Here is a 15870-nt window from a genome sequence, read left to right on the forward strand (position 1 = left end):
CTTCTGTAAATAGAGCCTTCTATGAGATATTAATCTTTATCTTTGGCAAAAATTTCGGTATAGGCTTTGATTCATTGATTTTTAAGGTTGAAAAGACCACGCTGATCTACTGCATATAATATAGGATGTATACATTCACAACAAGAATCTTGCATTTTGTCTATATAAATTATTTAGTTCTATATCTGACCTTCCAGTTATTCTGTAGAATAAATAGGTGTACAGTAACTTTTGGACTGCATGGCTAAATGTGCTTCTCTATGTTCTCTGTCTTGGCTCCATGTCAGTTTCCAGAGCTTATTATGACTTCTTGGTTCAATATTCAAAGCCAGTATTCAAAGTATCAGGAACAATGCCAATCACAAAGGCTGCTCCAAAGAGTTTTAAACTATGGGGAAACCAAGATGCTCCCACAGATCAGAACCGTCCAGGATATTTATGAAAACACTGTAAAACTTTCTCCAGAGTATCTTTTACCGTCAGAACAATGTCGACAACACTAGCATCCCTCTCTGGAAAAAAAAAAAAAAAAAAAAAAAATCAAGACTCTGCAGCCCAGAACACCTGGGGAAGGATCTAGTGAGCCAGCACCAAAGCATGATTTTTTGGGTTAGACTGTGGAAGAACTGCCAAGCTTGTGCTGAGATCTAATGGGGCTGGATGCTGGGAGAAAAAAAGGAAACACTATTATTGCTAGAATGAGACAAAACAGAAAGTAAGACAGAAACGTCATCATACTTCATTAAAAACGTTTTCTTCCTTGAAGAAAATAAAGGAAAAGGCAAAAGAACTGTAGTATGTTAATACATTGGGGGCAAGAGAAGCTTGAAAAGAATTCCTTCTTTTCATTCCTTCCTGCACATTATATAGGTTTTAGCACTGATAGCAATCTGCAGTAGTTCTTTCTTTTTTATGTTTAGTTCAGACAAACCAGGTTCAGTGATACTTACTCCAAACTGAAGATACAGTCAAGAAGAGCTTATTAGAACTGCCTGGGATACTGCCTCTTCTATCTTTCTATGCATGTGAACACTTACTAATCTGCAACTATGCTAATTACTGAATTTCTAACTCCGTTATGGATAGATCTGTGTGAGATGGATACAGCACCAGCATATGTTGCCTTTTATTTCCCTGTGTATCACAGGTCTGGTGTGTTATCTGAGCAGTTCTTTGAGCCTCAGTGACTGTACTTGTGAAATAGAGTATTGAATATGACTTCTATTGTGCTAAACCAGAGTCATTATTATTATGTAGCATAACTCAGTATTTACTATAGCTGAATTTCTATTCATACAGTGGAATGGTATACAACTTTCAAAAGCCTTCAGTTGCCTTGAAACTGCATCCCTTTTAAAAGCAGGAGTTAAGCTCAGAAGTCATTAAAGCACTTCTGAATTTATTATTGGCATTTATCTCTAAATGATACTTGTTCAATGTAAAATAACTAAAAAATGCCAGTGGCTATGTTTCATTCTAACAGGAAGCGTAAAGTGGATACTGTTATAAGGCTAGCAGAATTAAGGAGTATTGCAAGCCTGTGAGGACAGCTACAAGTCATACAGTTAATACAGTTAACTCTTCTGTTTTAGAGAACAGCAATGTCAGTCTTATGATAGTAAATCTTGCTGTGAATCACTTAAATTAAAACAAACACAAAAGTAAAGAAACCAGAACCTCACAACAAAAAATACTCTCAGCTGATTTTGCTGTTGTGCTCTACTATATTTATAATGGGCTGCATTCAAAATGTTCTCTAGTCTTCTGATTTTTTGCTGACGTTTTTTGGACATATCTGTATTGTAAATGCTGAAAAACAAATCTTTTTTTTCCTTTCCTAATTGAGTTGATTCAATAGAAATTAAATGTTTTTTTTCCCTTTTCTTCCTATCTTTGAGTTGGTCAGAAAAAACAACACTGTTCCCTCAAGATGTAGGTTTGCTGTCCCATTTAGGGAAGGGAGCATTTCAGGCAGATGCATTTTTAACATATTCATTAACAAAAACAACTACTACACTACTGTGGGGCTAGCAGTGGGGGTAGAACAACTGAAGAAAGGAGTCACACAGCTCTCTCTTCATTAATTTACAAAGAAATTGTAAGATGAGGTTTGTAAAGGCTCCATTCAATGTGTCCTGACGGAGCACAGCTCAGTTCTGTGGGAAAGGAGGCATGACACCTGCTCTTGCATAAGGACTTGCGGTAATGGCAGACAGCAGCGTTTTCCCCTGTGAGCGTGTAAGGTATTCCCCCAGCATAGCTGAAGTTTATGTAGTCAGGCAAGCACTGAGAGACGTTTACAGAGGAATGCATTTCCTAATGTGCTCTGAGCTGTGTGGTTCCAGTTACATCTTTCCTGTGGTTAAAGAGTTTCGTGGGGTTTTTTAATAAGCAAAGATCTTTTTGCATTTCTGCTGCCTCTGAATAATGGACATGCTGGCAGTCATATAACAATCTGATCGATGTCTAGTTTTCACAATTTTCTTTCCTAGGTACTATGCCTCCGGGCACCCTCCTGTGAAGAGGGCTCTGCAGACAGGGCTCTCAGGTAACTCCACCGGGCCATGTCACATCACGGGGTTTCCTAGCTCGCATGTGTTTCTCCTGGCTTGTTTGGTGGGTTTTCTTAGCAAGACCAGATACAGATTGTTCAGTGCACGCCCCGGGCCGTCCACGCCGCCACAGCCCGCACCCCGGGGCCCGCAGCGCCGCCGCAGCCCCGCGCCGCTCCTGTGGCACCGTCTCCGCCCGGGCAAAGCCCGCAGCCGTCGTGCGGGGCTCGGCCACGGCGCCGGCCGCTTCCCCCGCCCGCAGGGCCGCCGCCGAGCGCGACGCGCCGCCTCAGGCTCGCCGCCGGCCGCGGGGCGGCCTGCGCGGGACGCCAGGGGGCGCCCGAGCGCGCGGCTCGCCCGCGGCGGCGGCGGCGGCGGCGGTCGCGCGGGGCCGAGCCTCCCCGCCAGCCGCCCGCCCCGCCGCCAGGGCGCCGCGGCTCGGCACGGCGCCGCGGCAGCCGCGCCGCTCGCCTCCCTCCGCGCCGCGGCGAGGATGCTGCGCCTGTGTGGCGGGCGCGGGGCCGGCGGGCGGCGGCAGCGGCCGTGCGCGCTGCTCCTGCTGCCAGCGCTGCTCTGGCCGCCGGCGCTGGTGGCCTTCAACCTGGACGAGGAGAAGCTGACGGTGTACAGCGGGCCGCCGGGCAGCTACTTCGGCTACTCGGTGGATTTCTACGTCCCGGACCGCGGCACGTGAGTTTGGTGGCGGCCGCCGGGCGGGCGGCGCGGGCGCGGCGGCTGCGCCGGGCCGGGCCGGGCCGGGCCGGGCCGCGCCGAGCCGTGCCGTGCCGGGTGACTGCCCGCGGTGCGTTGCAGGGTGAGTGTCCTGGTGGGAGCCCCCAAAGCCAACACCACGCAGCCGGACATCGTGGAGGGAGGAGCGGTGTACCACTGCGCCTGGCCCGCCGCGCACTGCCGGCAGATCCCCTTCGACAGCACCAGTAAGTCGGGCGCCGCGCTGCGCGGAGCGGTGCGGAGCGGCGGGGCGCGGAGCGGGGCGGTGCGGAGCCGTGCGGAGCGGTGCGGGGCCGCTCCCGCCTCCGCGCTGCGAGCGGCTTCCACGCGCGCCGCCTGGATCACTGCTCTTGTTCTAACGCTTTAATGAAAATTAAGCAAGATTCCTCATTTTGAAAATACTTTCCGTCTTTTAATGTCCCGAAGGCAAAGCCCCAGACCCGCGCCTTCCTTGCCGCCCCCCGCAGCCCGCGGACTGTCAGTCCTGGGTGTGAACAAGGTAGATGTGGGCTCGTTACACACCGTGCGGACAGATTATATCCACTGACAAAATCCCAAGACAGATGTTTCTTATTTAATTAGAGAGAACGCACATTTTAAACAATACAGGCTGCTTATGTTTTTTCTTTCTTTATAGGTCTTAAAAATAATTTAAACTTAGTGTTTTGCAGGGACATTAGAACAGATTGGTTTAATTTGGGCAGATTTTGACATTTTAGTCATTGAACAAAATTATGATTCTAGGTTATATTTAATCTTAGTATTTATGGTTTATTTAAATGTGAACATAATACAATTCAGTCTTTTTCTAAGCACACAAGTTGAATTAGAAGAGCTTACTTAAATACAGCACGGAAGCAGTGCAGATCTTCACCCCCTCTAGCTCAAGGCACACACACATCCCATTACTATGCTGGCATCCAGCACCTCCACTCCGGATGACTCTCCCAGTATGCAGGGTCTTCTTAAAACAGTGTAAGAGACAGCTCCTGTTCTGAGCGCTTCTAATGCAGTATTGCCTGTGTGTCTGGCTACCTGGGCATGTCATACAGGGTATGGTTATATGTAAATGTAGATGTACAGGCATACACGGTAGTCAGACAATATTGTTATGTGTACGATATGTATATCTTTAAAACAGAGCTAACATTCATGCATTTCCATCTTAGAACCAAATAATTCATGTTGCAGGATTGGAACGTATTGTTTGTACAAATTAACTTCAAGTTTAAATAGTAAACTTTCAGACTAAATGAAAATTCCATTTTAAAGGGGAATTTTGAAAAGTAAATGAAAACCTGGTGATGAAACTCAGGCCAACATCTATCTTCCTGTGGCAAACTCCAGAAAAGGCCACTGAAGAGGCTCGGGACAGCTCCACACTCTTTTGGTAGAGATTTCCAATTACAAATAGTATGTTTGGTATACAGGCACACCAGCAGGCTGATGCCTACATCAGCAAGGCTTTAGACTGTATCACACCACTCTCTTGTTAGGATGGAGAGCTTGGCACCTCCAAAGTGTGGTTCGTTCTATCTACCTGAGACAGTTGTTTGTATCTTCTGGGAGTATTTATCCTTCAGTGGCTTTTGAGGGAGCCTAAGGACAGGTTTAGGACTGAAATTTAGATGCCTGACCTGTAGATGAGACGCAGCATTTGGAGTTGACTCTACTGCAGCTAAATTAAGAAGGAGAGAGCCCATTGCATAGGCATAGGTGTAAACACATGGTACTTGGAGGTGTGATTGCAGCACAGGCAAGTTTAGCAGTGTTACCATTAGTTGTCTAATTCAGGTACCAACAGTGGTGAAGGTGTCGTTTCACACAGTTCAGCACTGGCCAGCTGCCCCTGTATGCAGGAGCCCCAGGAAGGTTTGCATAGCTTGTACCAGAGCCCATACAGTTGTGTTCTTACGGCCAGCACGTGAAGGCCAACTCCCATAGACGTGCTTTAATCAAACTCTTTCTTTGATTAAAGTGTGCATATACATTTCATGTTAGCTCCTTTAGCTCCAAAATTGTTTACTAGCAGGAGCAAGGTTTCTGTTCCTTTCCACTACTCCCCCAAAGAGAGCAGTACACGTGGTAACTAGACTGGGTGATAATATTTAAAGTAGTTTGTTACACGCAATTCCTTTTGAAGCCTTTGGCTATTGTAGTGGGACAAAGCTAATCCTTAATCAATATTAGGGGTATTTTCAGATTGTGGTTCTTTCCTGTACTCACTGTTCCTTCTCCGTACAATATCCATGAGAAATGCTGTTATTCCTGTTTTATATTTATATTCACATTTTTGTATTTATTCTGAGAAACAAAAAAAAAAAAATCATTCTGGCTTGACCAGGATCATACAGGAAGTTGGTGATGACACTGGGGACTGACTCTGGATCTTTTTATCCTCCTCCAGTGCCTTAATCACAAGATGATCCTTTCTCCCAAAACAAAAACACTCAGTAATTATTACGAGACTGGATATTCAACTCTTAAAGCTTTAATTTTAAAGGGTAATGCTTCATGTCTCATAGGAGATTTGTAGAAATCTTGGAAAGGTTTTCTAAAACAGAACGGAAAGAATACATAGACTGCTTCAGGGCTGGAATATTTCATTTTGATGCGTTTTTGTACAAAGCTTGCTTTTTAAGTACTTTTGTCTAGAATCTAACCAAACATTATCAGTTCTTTCGGTTAGATTCAGAAAGCACAACAAAAGAAACAAAACTGGTGAATAGTTAACAACATTTTAGTTAAGATTGTAAGTTAAAATTGAATGGAATTAGACAGCAAGGGGGAATATTACGTAACACTTAAATGGCAGTGTGATCCAACAAATATGCATAGAATTTATTAAATCAGTGTTTTTCAGCGATGAGGGACCAATGGGGGGAATTCTAAAGGATTTGCAAGGGAAAGGTAGGTTCACACATACTATATCCCAAGCTATGAATGTGAAGTATCTGTACATCACAGAAACTGAAATTCCCCCTATAACATAAATACTGGAGAGCCAACATATCCAAGTGGGTGAAAGCTACTGGCTTAAATTAATGCATGAGTATGAGAGCCTTTGACATGTTTTCAGTTTCTGGGATCTGGGTACACAAAAATAACTCAGGTATCTGGTATTCGATGCAAGTTATGTTCTCCCATTGAGAAGGCAATATGTAGTGCACTTGGATGTTCTTCGAGCTTTTACCGTCAACAACAGGCAACAGACTTCAGAGGCAGAGAAATTTTGTTCAGTGAATGAGAACACTTTTACCAGAAGGTCATAACAGTCCTTTTGATTTCCACACGACTGGAATGACCTCACAGGCAGTGAGTCTGCACAGGTAGCGTAGTGTGTGGTTGCAAATGCGTGATTGCAAATCATTGCATAATCTCATAGTGCGTCTGTTTTGCTTTTGGAAAGAAGTGTGTAAGTGGGCACCTAATTGAACAAGTGAGGCTTATATGTACAGACTATTTCACTTTTTCCTTAGGGAAAATAGATATAATTTCAAGAAAGCTTGCTTCATCTGTAAGTGCTTTGATGCTATTTGTATTAACAGTATTACTGTCTTCAGTCCTACTGAATGAAAAAAATGTGAGCGGTCTGACAAGTATGCTGTGGTGGCTTCAGTTAAAAACCTGGAAGTTTTCTGATATTGTGGTGTGACAGATGTGGCATTGCTCTGTAGTGGTTTACAGTTACTCCGTGTTTTAGGGATAATTGGGATGTGAATGATACTGAATGATATGGGTAGATATGCCTTATTATAGGGCTATAAAGTTAAACAAAAAAGGAAAAAACCTATCTCCACAAGCATTTAAGCCTTTTTAAGAGGCAAAGATGAGCAACATACATGAGTCAGAGAAGAAAAAAAATGATAAAAACAAATGCGGTGAGTTTGCAAAGTATATATTGCCTCAGATGGGGGGGGGGACTTTTTCAGGAAGTGATCTGAAGGAATCAAATGAGTGATAGACACATTACAGAGCAACTCAGGCTATTTGGTTAAAATTTGGTGGTAAGCAATGAGATAATATAGTCTCGTGAATGGGCTGTTTTGTTGAAGAGTTCCTTTCTCTGTAAACAATATTCTTCTATTTTTAAAATAACTGAAGTTTTAGTTTTAAAAAAACTATTCTATATCTTATGTCATAGACTTCTGAAGGGAGAATACAGGTGCTGAGCCTGCCTGGACATGTTATCCTGAACCTGGTGCAAGAAAACTGTGGATATCTGCCCCAGCAGGTCAGAGATCTGACACCTCAGAGTAAAAAAACAAAGTGCAACTTACCTTCCTGCCACCACGCTGTGGCACTGAGGACTAAACTCTGCCCTTTGTCTCATGTAAGCTTTAAATGACAAAAGGCAAATCCATATCTATAGTGAAACTATCTTGCTCCTTTTCTCTTGGAAAATGAAATCATACAAGGAAGTGGACATTATGTTGGTTACTGATATAAGAACAACAAGAACACTCAGTATTCACCCAGTTCTCAGGGAAAGATATGAAGCCACCTTTAAAAATACATCATTACTTCTGAGTGCTACTGGAACAGGTTGGCCAGAGAGGTTGTGGAGTCTCCTTCTCTGGAGATCTTCAAGGCCCGCCTGGATGCAACCCTGTCTACCATGCTCTAGGTGACCCTGCTGAGCAGGGGGATTGGACTAGATGATCTCCAGAGGTCCCTTCCAACCTTACTGATTCTATGATTCTATTCTATGATTCTGTGTTCTAACTATCAAACACAGACTGGGTTCCTTACTGCAAATACTGACAGTCAAAATGAAGACTACATCTGAAATCCTGGGGTTTTCTCTCCGGCATAATGCAGCACTATGTTAGGATGCCCAAGGTGGTCTGAGTGCTACAAGCAACTGCATAACTTGTGTTAATGTGGAATCATGTGTGGGCTAACCTCCCCTGCTGAGAAGATCTTTTAGTTAGTTAGAACAAATGCAAGAATACCTGCAGCACATTCCTGAAATCAGTACCACTTAACTGAAATTGTTTTACAGAGAATTCTTCCAAGATGTCACTAATTTCTCAGATCACCTATCCTTGTTCTTCAGAGCAATCAGTCCATGATTTCCAGAGCACTGACGTGACTTAATTGCAAAATAACATCAGTAATTAGTCTTCTTGATGAAATAGACTGTTTCTGACAAGGAACAGGAGGCAGAGAAGGAAAGGGGGACAAAGTTTTGACATGCATAGGTGAGATAAGCCCCTTCAGCCACACGCAGGTCGTGTAACAGGGTATTCCCATATGGGCTGGCCAATGACATGACCTTCAGCCAAGAAGGGGCTTTAGCAGGAGCTCTCCCTGTTTCCTGCTCCCTTGATACAGCATGGGCTCTCTTTGTAGTCCCATTTGCAGTTCTCTAAAGCTCCCTAGATCTGGGAGATGGAGCAAAGACTCTAGGAAGAAGCTGAGAGCACTGTCCCTAAAGGCACAACTGGTTCTTTAACCCACTTCATTGCAGCAGAGAACTGGGATAAAGGATAGTGGAAGGCCTTTTAGTATCCCCTTACCTCAAGAGATATGGACTAAAGGGCAGAGGTTCTTCTCACTTGTCTCCCTTCTTTTCCTGCCCCATAATCCTGTCCTGCTGCATTGCGGCATAGGGCTGTAATACTTTGAAACTTAATAAGAGGACAGGGGAACAAGGATTGGCATTGTATCAGAGAGCTTTGATCCAGCTTTCTTGTCTTACCTACACAAAGCCAGATTCTTCATTTCAGTTTCTCCATTATGAAATGAAGCTTACAATGACTATCTCTGCTTTAGCAGAGGTAAAATTACGTAGCTGTTGTGTTTAGACTGGGTGCTCTTCTTTTCCGCTGCCAGAAGAGGTAGCAGGAGAGCAGCTTTTTCCCTTGCTTGGCTGACTGGGCAAGTTCAGAAGTGCTCAAACTATCTTGCAGCCAGGAGCAAACTTAAATGCCCCCTGAAGTAAACTGTTGCATTTGAGATCTGTTAAAAAGCCAATAGTTCATATTTCGGAAACTCATTTTACACTTTAAATTGTCATGCATAACACACTGCATCACATTCTTACCTTTTAAATTAAATTACCTGCCTCAAATGGGCAGAATTCTTAGATACTCTTTTGCTAAGCTTCCAGGATTCACTGGGGTGTTGTCTTTGCTCTCAGTGGATTTTAGTCGGTTTTTGGTCAAATAGATTATGTTTTCTAAACTAAATGGAGAAAATCTGAACAGCCTCTGAAGAGGAACAGGCAAATGGAATATAGGTCAGCTCTGACCAAGTGTGCAGCTGATAAAAAACATGAGCTAGTCTGGCTAGAAGTTGAGCTGATTGTAACAGAACCCAGGTACTGTATAAGGAAAGGATGTATTGTGGGACTCTAGAGATTTAGTTACATGAAAAAATCATTAACTGTAAAGATGGTAAGATTCAGGGAAATTCTGTAATAAAACAGAATTTGCGTCTCAAGAGAAGGCGCTGAGGGAGAAGTTCATCGTACTTTTGCACACTGACACATTTCAGTTAGCTATGCCAGTATGACCTTATCTGGAACCTCATAGTTCATATGTAGCATTCTGATTTGTAACAGACCTTCGTGGATCTCTTTGATAAGTCTCAATCTTATCTAAAGAAGGGAAAAAATACTCATAGCTGTGTTAGTTCAAACTCTGAGATCTTAATTAATTTTTGTTCAGATTGTACTTAGGCAAAAAACCCTGTTGGGTTTGATAATTCCTTTTTCCTGACTCATGGAATGAAAGTCCAAATAAGGATCCCTAGATTATGATCTATCACATTAAAAGAACTCCTATGAGTAGAATCTAGGCACAATTAAGAAGCATAAATTAATGTTTGCAGAAGCAGATCAGTTTAAAAATAGAAGCAACTCCTCTCATCATCCAAGGGATTTGGATGTCTTTACTGTCTCAAAACACTAGAAGCCACATTTTCTTCCCCAGTGTTAACACTGAAGGCAATTGCTTGGCTTGGTTCCCTAGACTGTATTTTGTGTCTCTGTGGAAGGGCTAAAATCAGTGATCCTGCAGCTGTTACTGACTTATCTTTGGTTAACAAAGTGTGGTACTATTTGAAACTTTTATGATACTAATACCAACAAATGGCACCCTGCCATGGTGATCTCTTTCTTCAATTCTAGAATATGGATCATGTATCTCAGTACAAACCTCTCCTACTCTTACTTCCCTCCTGTGAGCCATGACCCATCAGCAGGACTGATTTCAGAGTTAAATTAGGTTACTCAGAGCCTTGTTTAGTCTACTATCCAAGGATGGAGATGCCACAACCCCTGTGGTAATCAGTCCCAATGCTTAATCACCTTCACTGTGAGTGATTTTTCTTTTTTTGTACATATAATCAGAATTTATCCCTTGCTGCAAGTTATGTTTGTTATCTCGTGTCCTTTGGCTACATATCTCAAAGAAGAGTCTGTCTCTGTTTTCTCTCTACCTGTTCGGTATAGATGAAGTGCTATTAGGTCCTCCATACTTTCTCTTCTCAAGGTTAAACAGCTCCAACTCTTACCTGATGTCCCAAAACTGTATGTGGTGTTCTAGATGTCATCTCTCATGTACTAAGTACAGGGAGATAATCACTTTCCTTGAGATAGATATATGCCTATATCTAATTATATATGTATAATATATATATATTATATATATAAAAAAAATATATATTACATCTTGTATTCTATTTTTATATATATTTTTATATATGTACAGATACATGTATACATATGTACACATGCGTATGTCAAGAAGTGTGTTTGAAGGCATTTGCCATTTTGGATGTAGTCTAGGTAGGTACAGATTGCTGGGCTGGTTATAAGTGAGCCTACTGCAGGCGCCCAATTTATGGTCATCTAAGCTTATCTGTTCCAATATATACACACAAACACACATACACACAGAGCATATAAAGATAATGCTTTTTAAAATTTCTGAAGAGTGAGAATTGACTAGAAAGAATTGCAGATTATCATGTTGCTGGATTTGTTCTTTTGACTAGGAGTATTGTTTTCCTGTGTTAATTTTGAGAAAAAAATTCTGATTTGCTTTTGTTTATGTAAGTGTTTTCAAAATATAATAATGTTGCATTTTTAATTTTAGTTTTCAGGAACTGAATGAATCACAATGAACCATTATTAGTATTTATATATACACCTGTTTAGTATGCAGAACCTGATTAATACTCACAGAGAAATGCTTGTAAGGGCAATGTTTGTTTGGTGCTTGTTTAACAGTTCATAATATGCTCACTCAGTGTGTGAGATGAGACCAGTCTCCTTAGAAAGGGCCAAATTTGGTCTAATGTGTCTAAGTGATGAATTTCCACTTGTACTCACTCCAGTCTCAGACTTTACTTCCTAAAAATGAATCCATGCATTGTTGTTCTCATATGGGTTTGCATTTTATTACCTGGATTCAGATTTTTCTATTTGTCAAGCTGCTGCTTTGCCAGCTTGAGGGACCACTTTCCTCACTTAAACAAATCTTCCAGTGAAGAAAATGGACAGTCGTCATGTCATGCAAGTACCACAGGAATAGACATCAGGTGGAGTGTGGTCCACTGCAGCTTGGACTGTGTTTGTGAGTGGTAATAAAGCAGCAGAGACTTGACTGATCGTAGGATACATCTCTTTCTGAAACTGTCTTCCATGACTTCCAAAGTACTACTCTGAGCTAGTATGCATCTACACCTACCTATGCAAAATAGTATGTGCCCTTAGGTAGCTCGGGGCTAGGCAAGTGGACCTCACTGTCAAGATGGGTGAAGAAACACTGATTTTAAGAATCATGTTTCACTATCTCCAGAGCTTCTTCAAGGCTGGATTGTGGGATAGCACCACTGTATAGGAGACTTCAGGCTTTGGGAGAGTTTGGGCCACCAAAATGTGGTTTAAGGCTGTCTTTGCACCTAAATGGTCAACTTAGTATTTCTGTGCTCCTTAAATACTCTTGATTAGCTTGGCTTTAGCCTACTATACAGTTTTAGCCAGTATAATTAAGAGGGACTCCAGGGCTGGGTTTCTGGCCAAATTTGTGAATCATTCAGACTGTTGACCATCTGGAACAGCTCCTGGGCTGGCTCTGAAGCAGTCCAGCTGGTAGTCAGGCACTCCCTGCACTGCGCTGCGGACAGGCTCAGGCGTTGTGTGCCCAGCCCAGCTGCTGCCTTGAATCCTAGCTATCCTTGCACCAGTTTCACGTAGCATTATACAAGACAGTCTGGATTCCTTCTTGAAAGGGGCCAGGCGTTCTCCTCCAGAAGAGTAGATGACATACAGCCTGAATTCAAGCCAACTTTGAGCTGCTCACAGTGGTATAGCAGAGTGTACACATAGCCTGTGGCCCTCAGATCCCCATAAATAACATAGGAAGGATATTTCTCTGTCTTAAGGGTATTGTGAGGATACATGCATGGAATTTTTTTGAAACGCTGGGATAGCAGTTTTGAGGGTCTAACAAAAACAGAAATAACAAGTTTGTTGTTTTTAGAAACCTGGAGTAGGATTTATCTGAGTAAACAAACCATTTTTATCTGAGTCTAGTTTAAGCTGGCCGTCTTTGGCTATCTACAGTCAGTAAAGAAAAATTAGGTACTTGTATGCCATGATACTTCTGACCTTCTCAGATGTTTGCTTTAGGATGAGAACTGTGCCCTACATTATACCCTCAGTTGTAAATGGAGTTTGGATGACTAGCTCGGAAGTGGACATTTAGAGTGTCTTTAGTCAGAGGCATGTTGTCTAACTGAGTGCGGTCAGTGCACAGTAATGACAGTCCATGTGTACCCATACAAGTTCATGTGTGTATAGCCATACAAGTTCACTGTATATGTACGTCTCCATTTTGGTAAAGTTATAGGGGAAGCAGTTGCTGATTTAGAGTGATCTGAAATACTGATTGGGTGTTATATACAAAAGACTGAGCTATATTTTAAAGCACAACCTCGGATATAGAGCAGGTGAATCCAGAGCTCCAGCAAGGGTCCAGAAAAAGGGGGGTTAGAGAGTTTTTGTGAGAAGATTTTTCTAGGGAAAAACTGTTTTGATATATCAATTTGTGGTATTTTACTGTGGTATTTTACTGATTATTTTATGATGAAAATTGCATGCCACATGATGAAGGATTCATACTACACCATATACCACTAATGGGGAGGTGGTTCTTGCAGCTCTGCTGCTGAATTCAGCTATGGTTTTTATAAATCCTGCAGAAACTTTTGTCCTAACCATTATCTTATGTTTGATTCCAGAGGACCACTACATGCAGACAGTTATCCTAGTTTTAAAACCTAACTTCTCCTCACATTTGAGTATACTTTGCCAGTAGACAAGTATGCTGTTTTGATTGAAAATGTAAGCTCTTTTCAGTTTAGAAAACTGGTCATGAGGATCCTTGGAGCCAGGCTAGCATTGGCTGCCATAAGCCAACCATGGCTGATTTTCAAGCTTCAAAAGCTTCGTTTCTATCAAGATTTCATCTTTGGATTGATTGTGTTCAGATCTGCTGAAGCATTAAAAGAAGAAAAAAGAAGTGTTTAAAGTTTGAAAGGGTCTGGCTTCACTGTGAAAATTAATCAAAAGTGTTGTTGCCAGCAACGAGATAAAAGTTGGCAGTTCCTATAATGCGATGGGTGTCAAACTCACACTCTTAAAATTTAGGCCTAGCTTAAGTAAAATTCATTTTAAAAAGGAATAATTTTAGAGTGATTTTATATTATTTATCCTGGGGTTTAAAGACCTAAATATTTCTGAAATTTTGTGAGTGCTCTAAGCATGGATTTTCATGTGAGCTTCTGTAATTGGTGCACCACAGCAACACATATTTGTATGAAGGAAAATATTTTCCTAGATGCTTTTTAAACTTTCGCAGTTTCATTCTCATTCAATTTTCTTCCATACTTACTGGAAAAATACGGAGATAGAAACCCCTTGTTTTTGAAATATAAAGGATTTTTCTTTCTAATTCAATTTATATGTGTAACGTTTTTGAGGTTGTCACATGCTGAGGTAACTAGTGATACAACATCCTGGAAAAGAATGAAGATATCTCCTCTGTCCCCATCGGGCAAGTTCCAGGAAGTGTTGGCTTTTTAAAGGTGACAATAATAGCAATCACATTTTCCCCTAATTTTTACAAATGCATCTAAATTCATACAATATAATATGTTTTTTTTTTAACATTCTAAGGTAGATAGTGTGTGTTTTTATTTTCATTTAGTATGAATAAGAAGAATTGATTCTTGTTAAATCCCCTTTGATAGGAACCAGAAACAAACATAAGGGAATGCAGATACAAGGGGAAAGGAGTAATAGCCTGCTTATATATAAATTGAGAAGTTCATTAGGAACGACTGGTAAGGAAAAAGCATAGCAACATGAACATATGGGAAATCAGTTTACTTCAGAGAACTGAGGGCGAAAGGAAGGGATGTCTGTTTTTTATTAAAACCTGAAATGCATTATAATTGGCCTGAGTCTTTACCCAGATGGCTTCTCTTAACGCTGACATCTGCAAGAGTGTATATAAAGCAACGTTAAGAAGCTGTCTCTTGTGGCAGTGTGTACACATCTAATTCAGTTAAAAACTGAAGTCTTTTGCTATCTGTAATGCTGATCCTTGAATGGGCATGTTGAGAAATTTCATTTGTTTGACAAAAGCTAATTACGGTACATGCTTTTTTTCCACAAGAAAATTTTCTATCACTCATGAAAAAGGTTTTTAGATATTTTCACTCATTTTTGTAGAGATTCTTGTTCATTCTTCATCATAAATTTCAGGTAAACAAACTTTTTGTGTGGGAAAGGCAGATTAGATTACTTTGTTCTGGAGTTTAAATGTAATTATTTTGAATATTCACACATGGATTTCAATAAGGCATTGAATGACAGTAAAATGGCCATTCCATATTAATATATATATCCATTAGTCTGTTCACTTGTATCTGTAACTCACAGGGTAATACTTTTTAAAATAAGCTTTCAACATACTGCTTCTTTCTTTGTCAGACAACAGGAAAATCAAAGTCAATGGCACCAGGGAACCTATTGAGTTTAAGACAAATCAATGGTTTGGAGCAACAGTGAAAGCCCATAAAGAAAAAGTTGTGGTAAGTCTTATGCATTTGGTATTCATTTGGAGATAATGCTTATCTTTTTTTCCAATGCATATTTTTAACAGATCTCTATGTGTAGATTATAGAAGAACATTATGCTTTAGATTATGCATAAGTTATAAAACAGATGATATATATAACTCAGAAAATAAAACAGTCTATAAAATCAGGGTGAGCTGAACACTTGAAGATGGTCCTTCTGGCATGTCAGACTAGCAGAATGCCATTTTATTGGTTATAGAAGCAGATGATGATTTTTTTAACAGATAGTGGAAATATTTTTTGAAATAAAGAGTAACTGTGGTTGCGAGATGCTTTAAGCATTTTTTTATTATGAAATTTTATGAGTAACGTTAAATGCAGAATTACAGAAGACAAGAATCCATGCTGTAGATCAATTAATAAGACATCTTTCATCACATTTATGTTCTTTTGAACAGCTGTGTCATAGTCTGGATTAAAAAAAAGC

General features: G+C 41.0%; 1 protein-coding gene across 1 annotated transcript in view; it reads left to right on the top strand.

Moving 5' to 3' along the window:
• The first annotated feature begins 3045 nt into the window (after nt 1-3045).
• Nucleotides 3046-15870, top strand: part of ITGA8 (integrin subunit alpha 8) — a 108663-nt gene continuing 95838 nt past the window's right edge. The window contains exons 1-3 of the mRNA XM_062567608.1: nt 3046-3242; nt 3366-3490; nt 15295-15395. Coding sequence (XP_062423592.1) covers nt 3046-3242; nt 3366-3490; nt 15295-15395 — 423 coding nt within the window. The remainder of the gene's footprint in view (nt 3243-3365; nt 3491-15294; nt 15396-15870) is intronic.

This window comes from Rhea pennata, chromosome 2, assembly GCF_028389875.1.
Source record: "Rhea pennata isolate bPtePen1 chromosome 2, bPtePen1.pri, whole genome shotgun sequence".
NCBI lineage: Eukaryota > Metazoa > Chordata > Aves > Rheiformes > Rheidae > Rhea > Rhea pennata.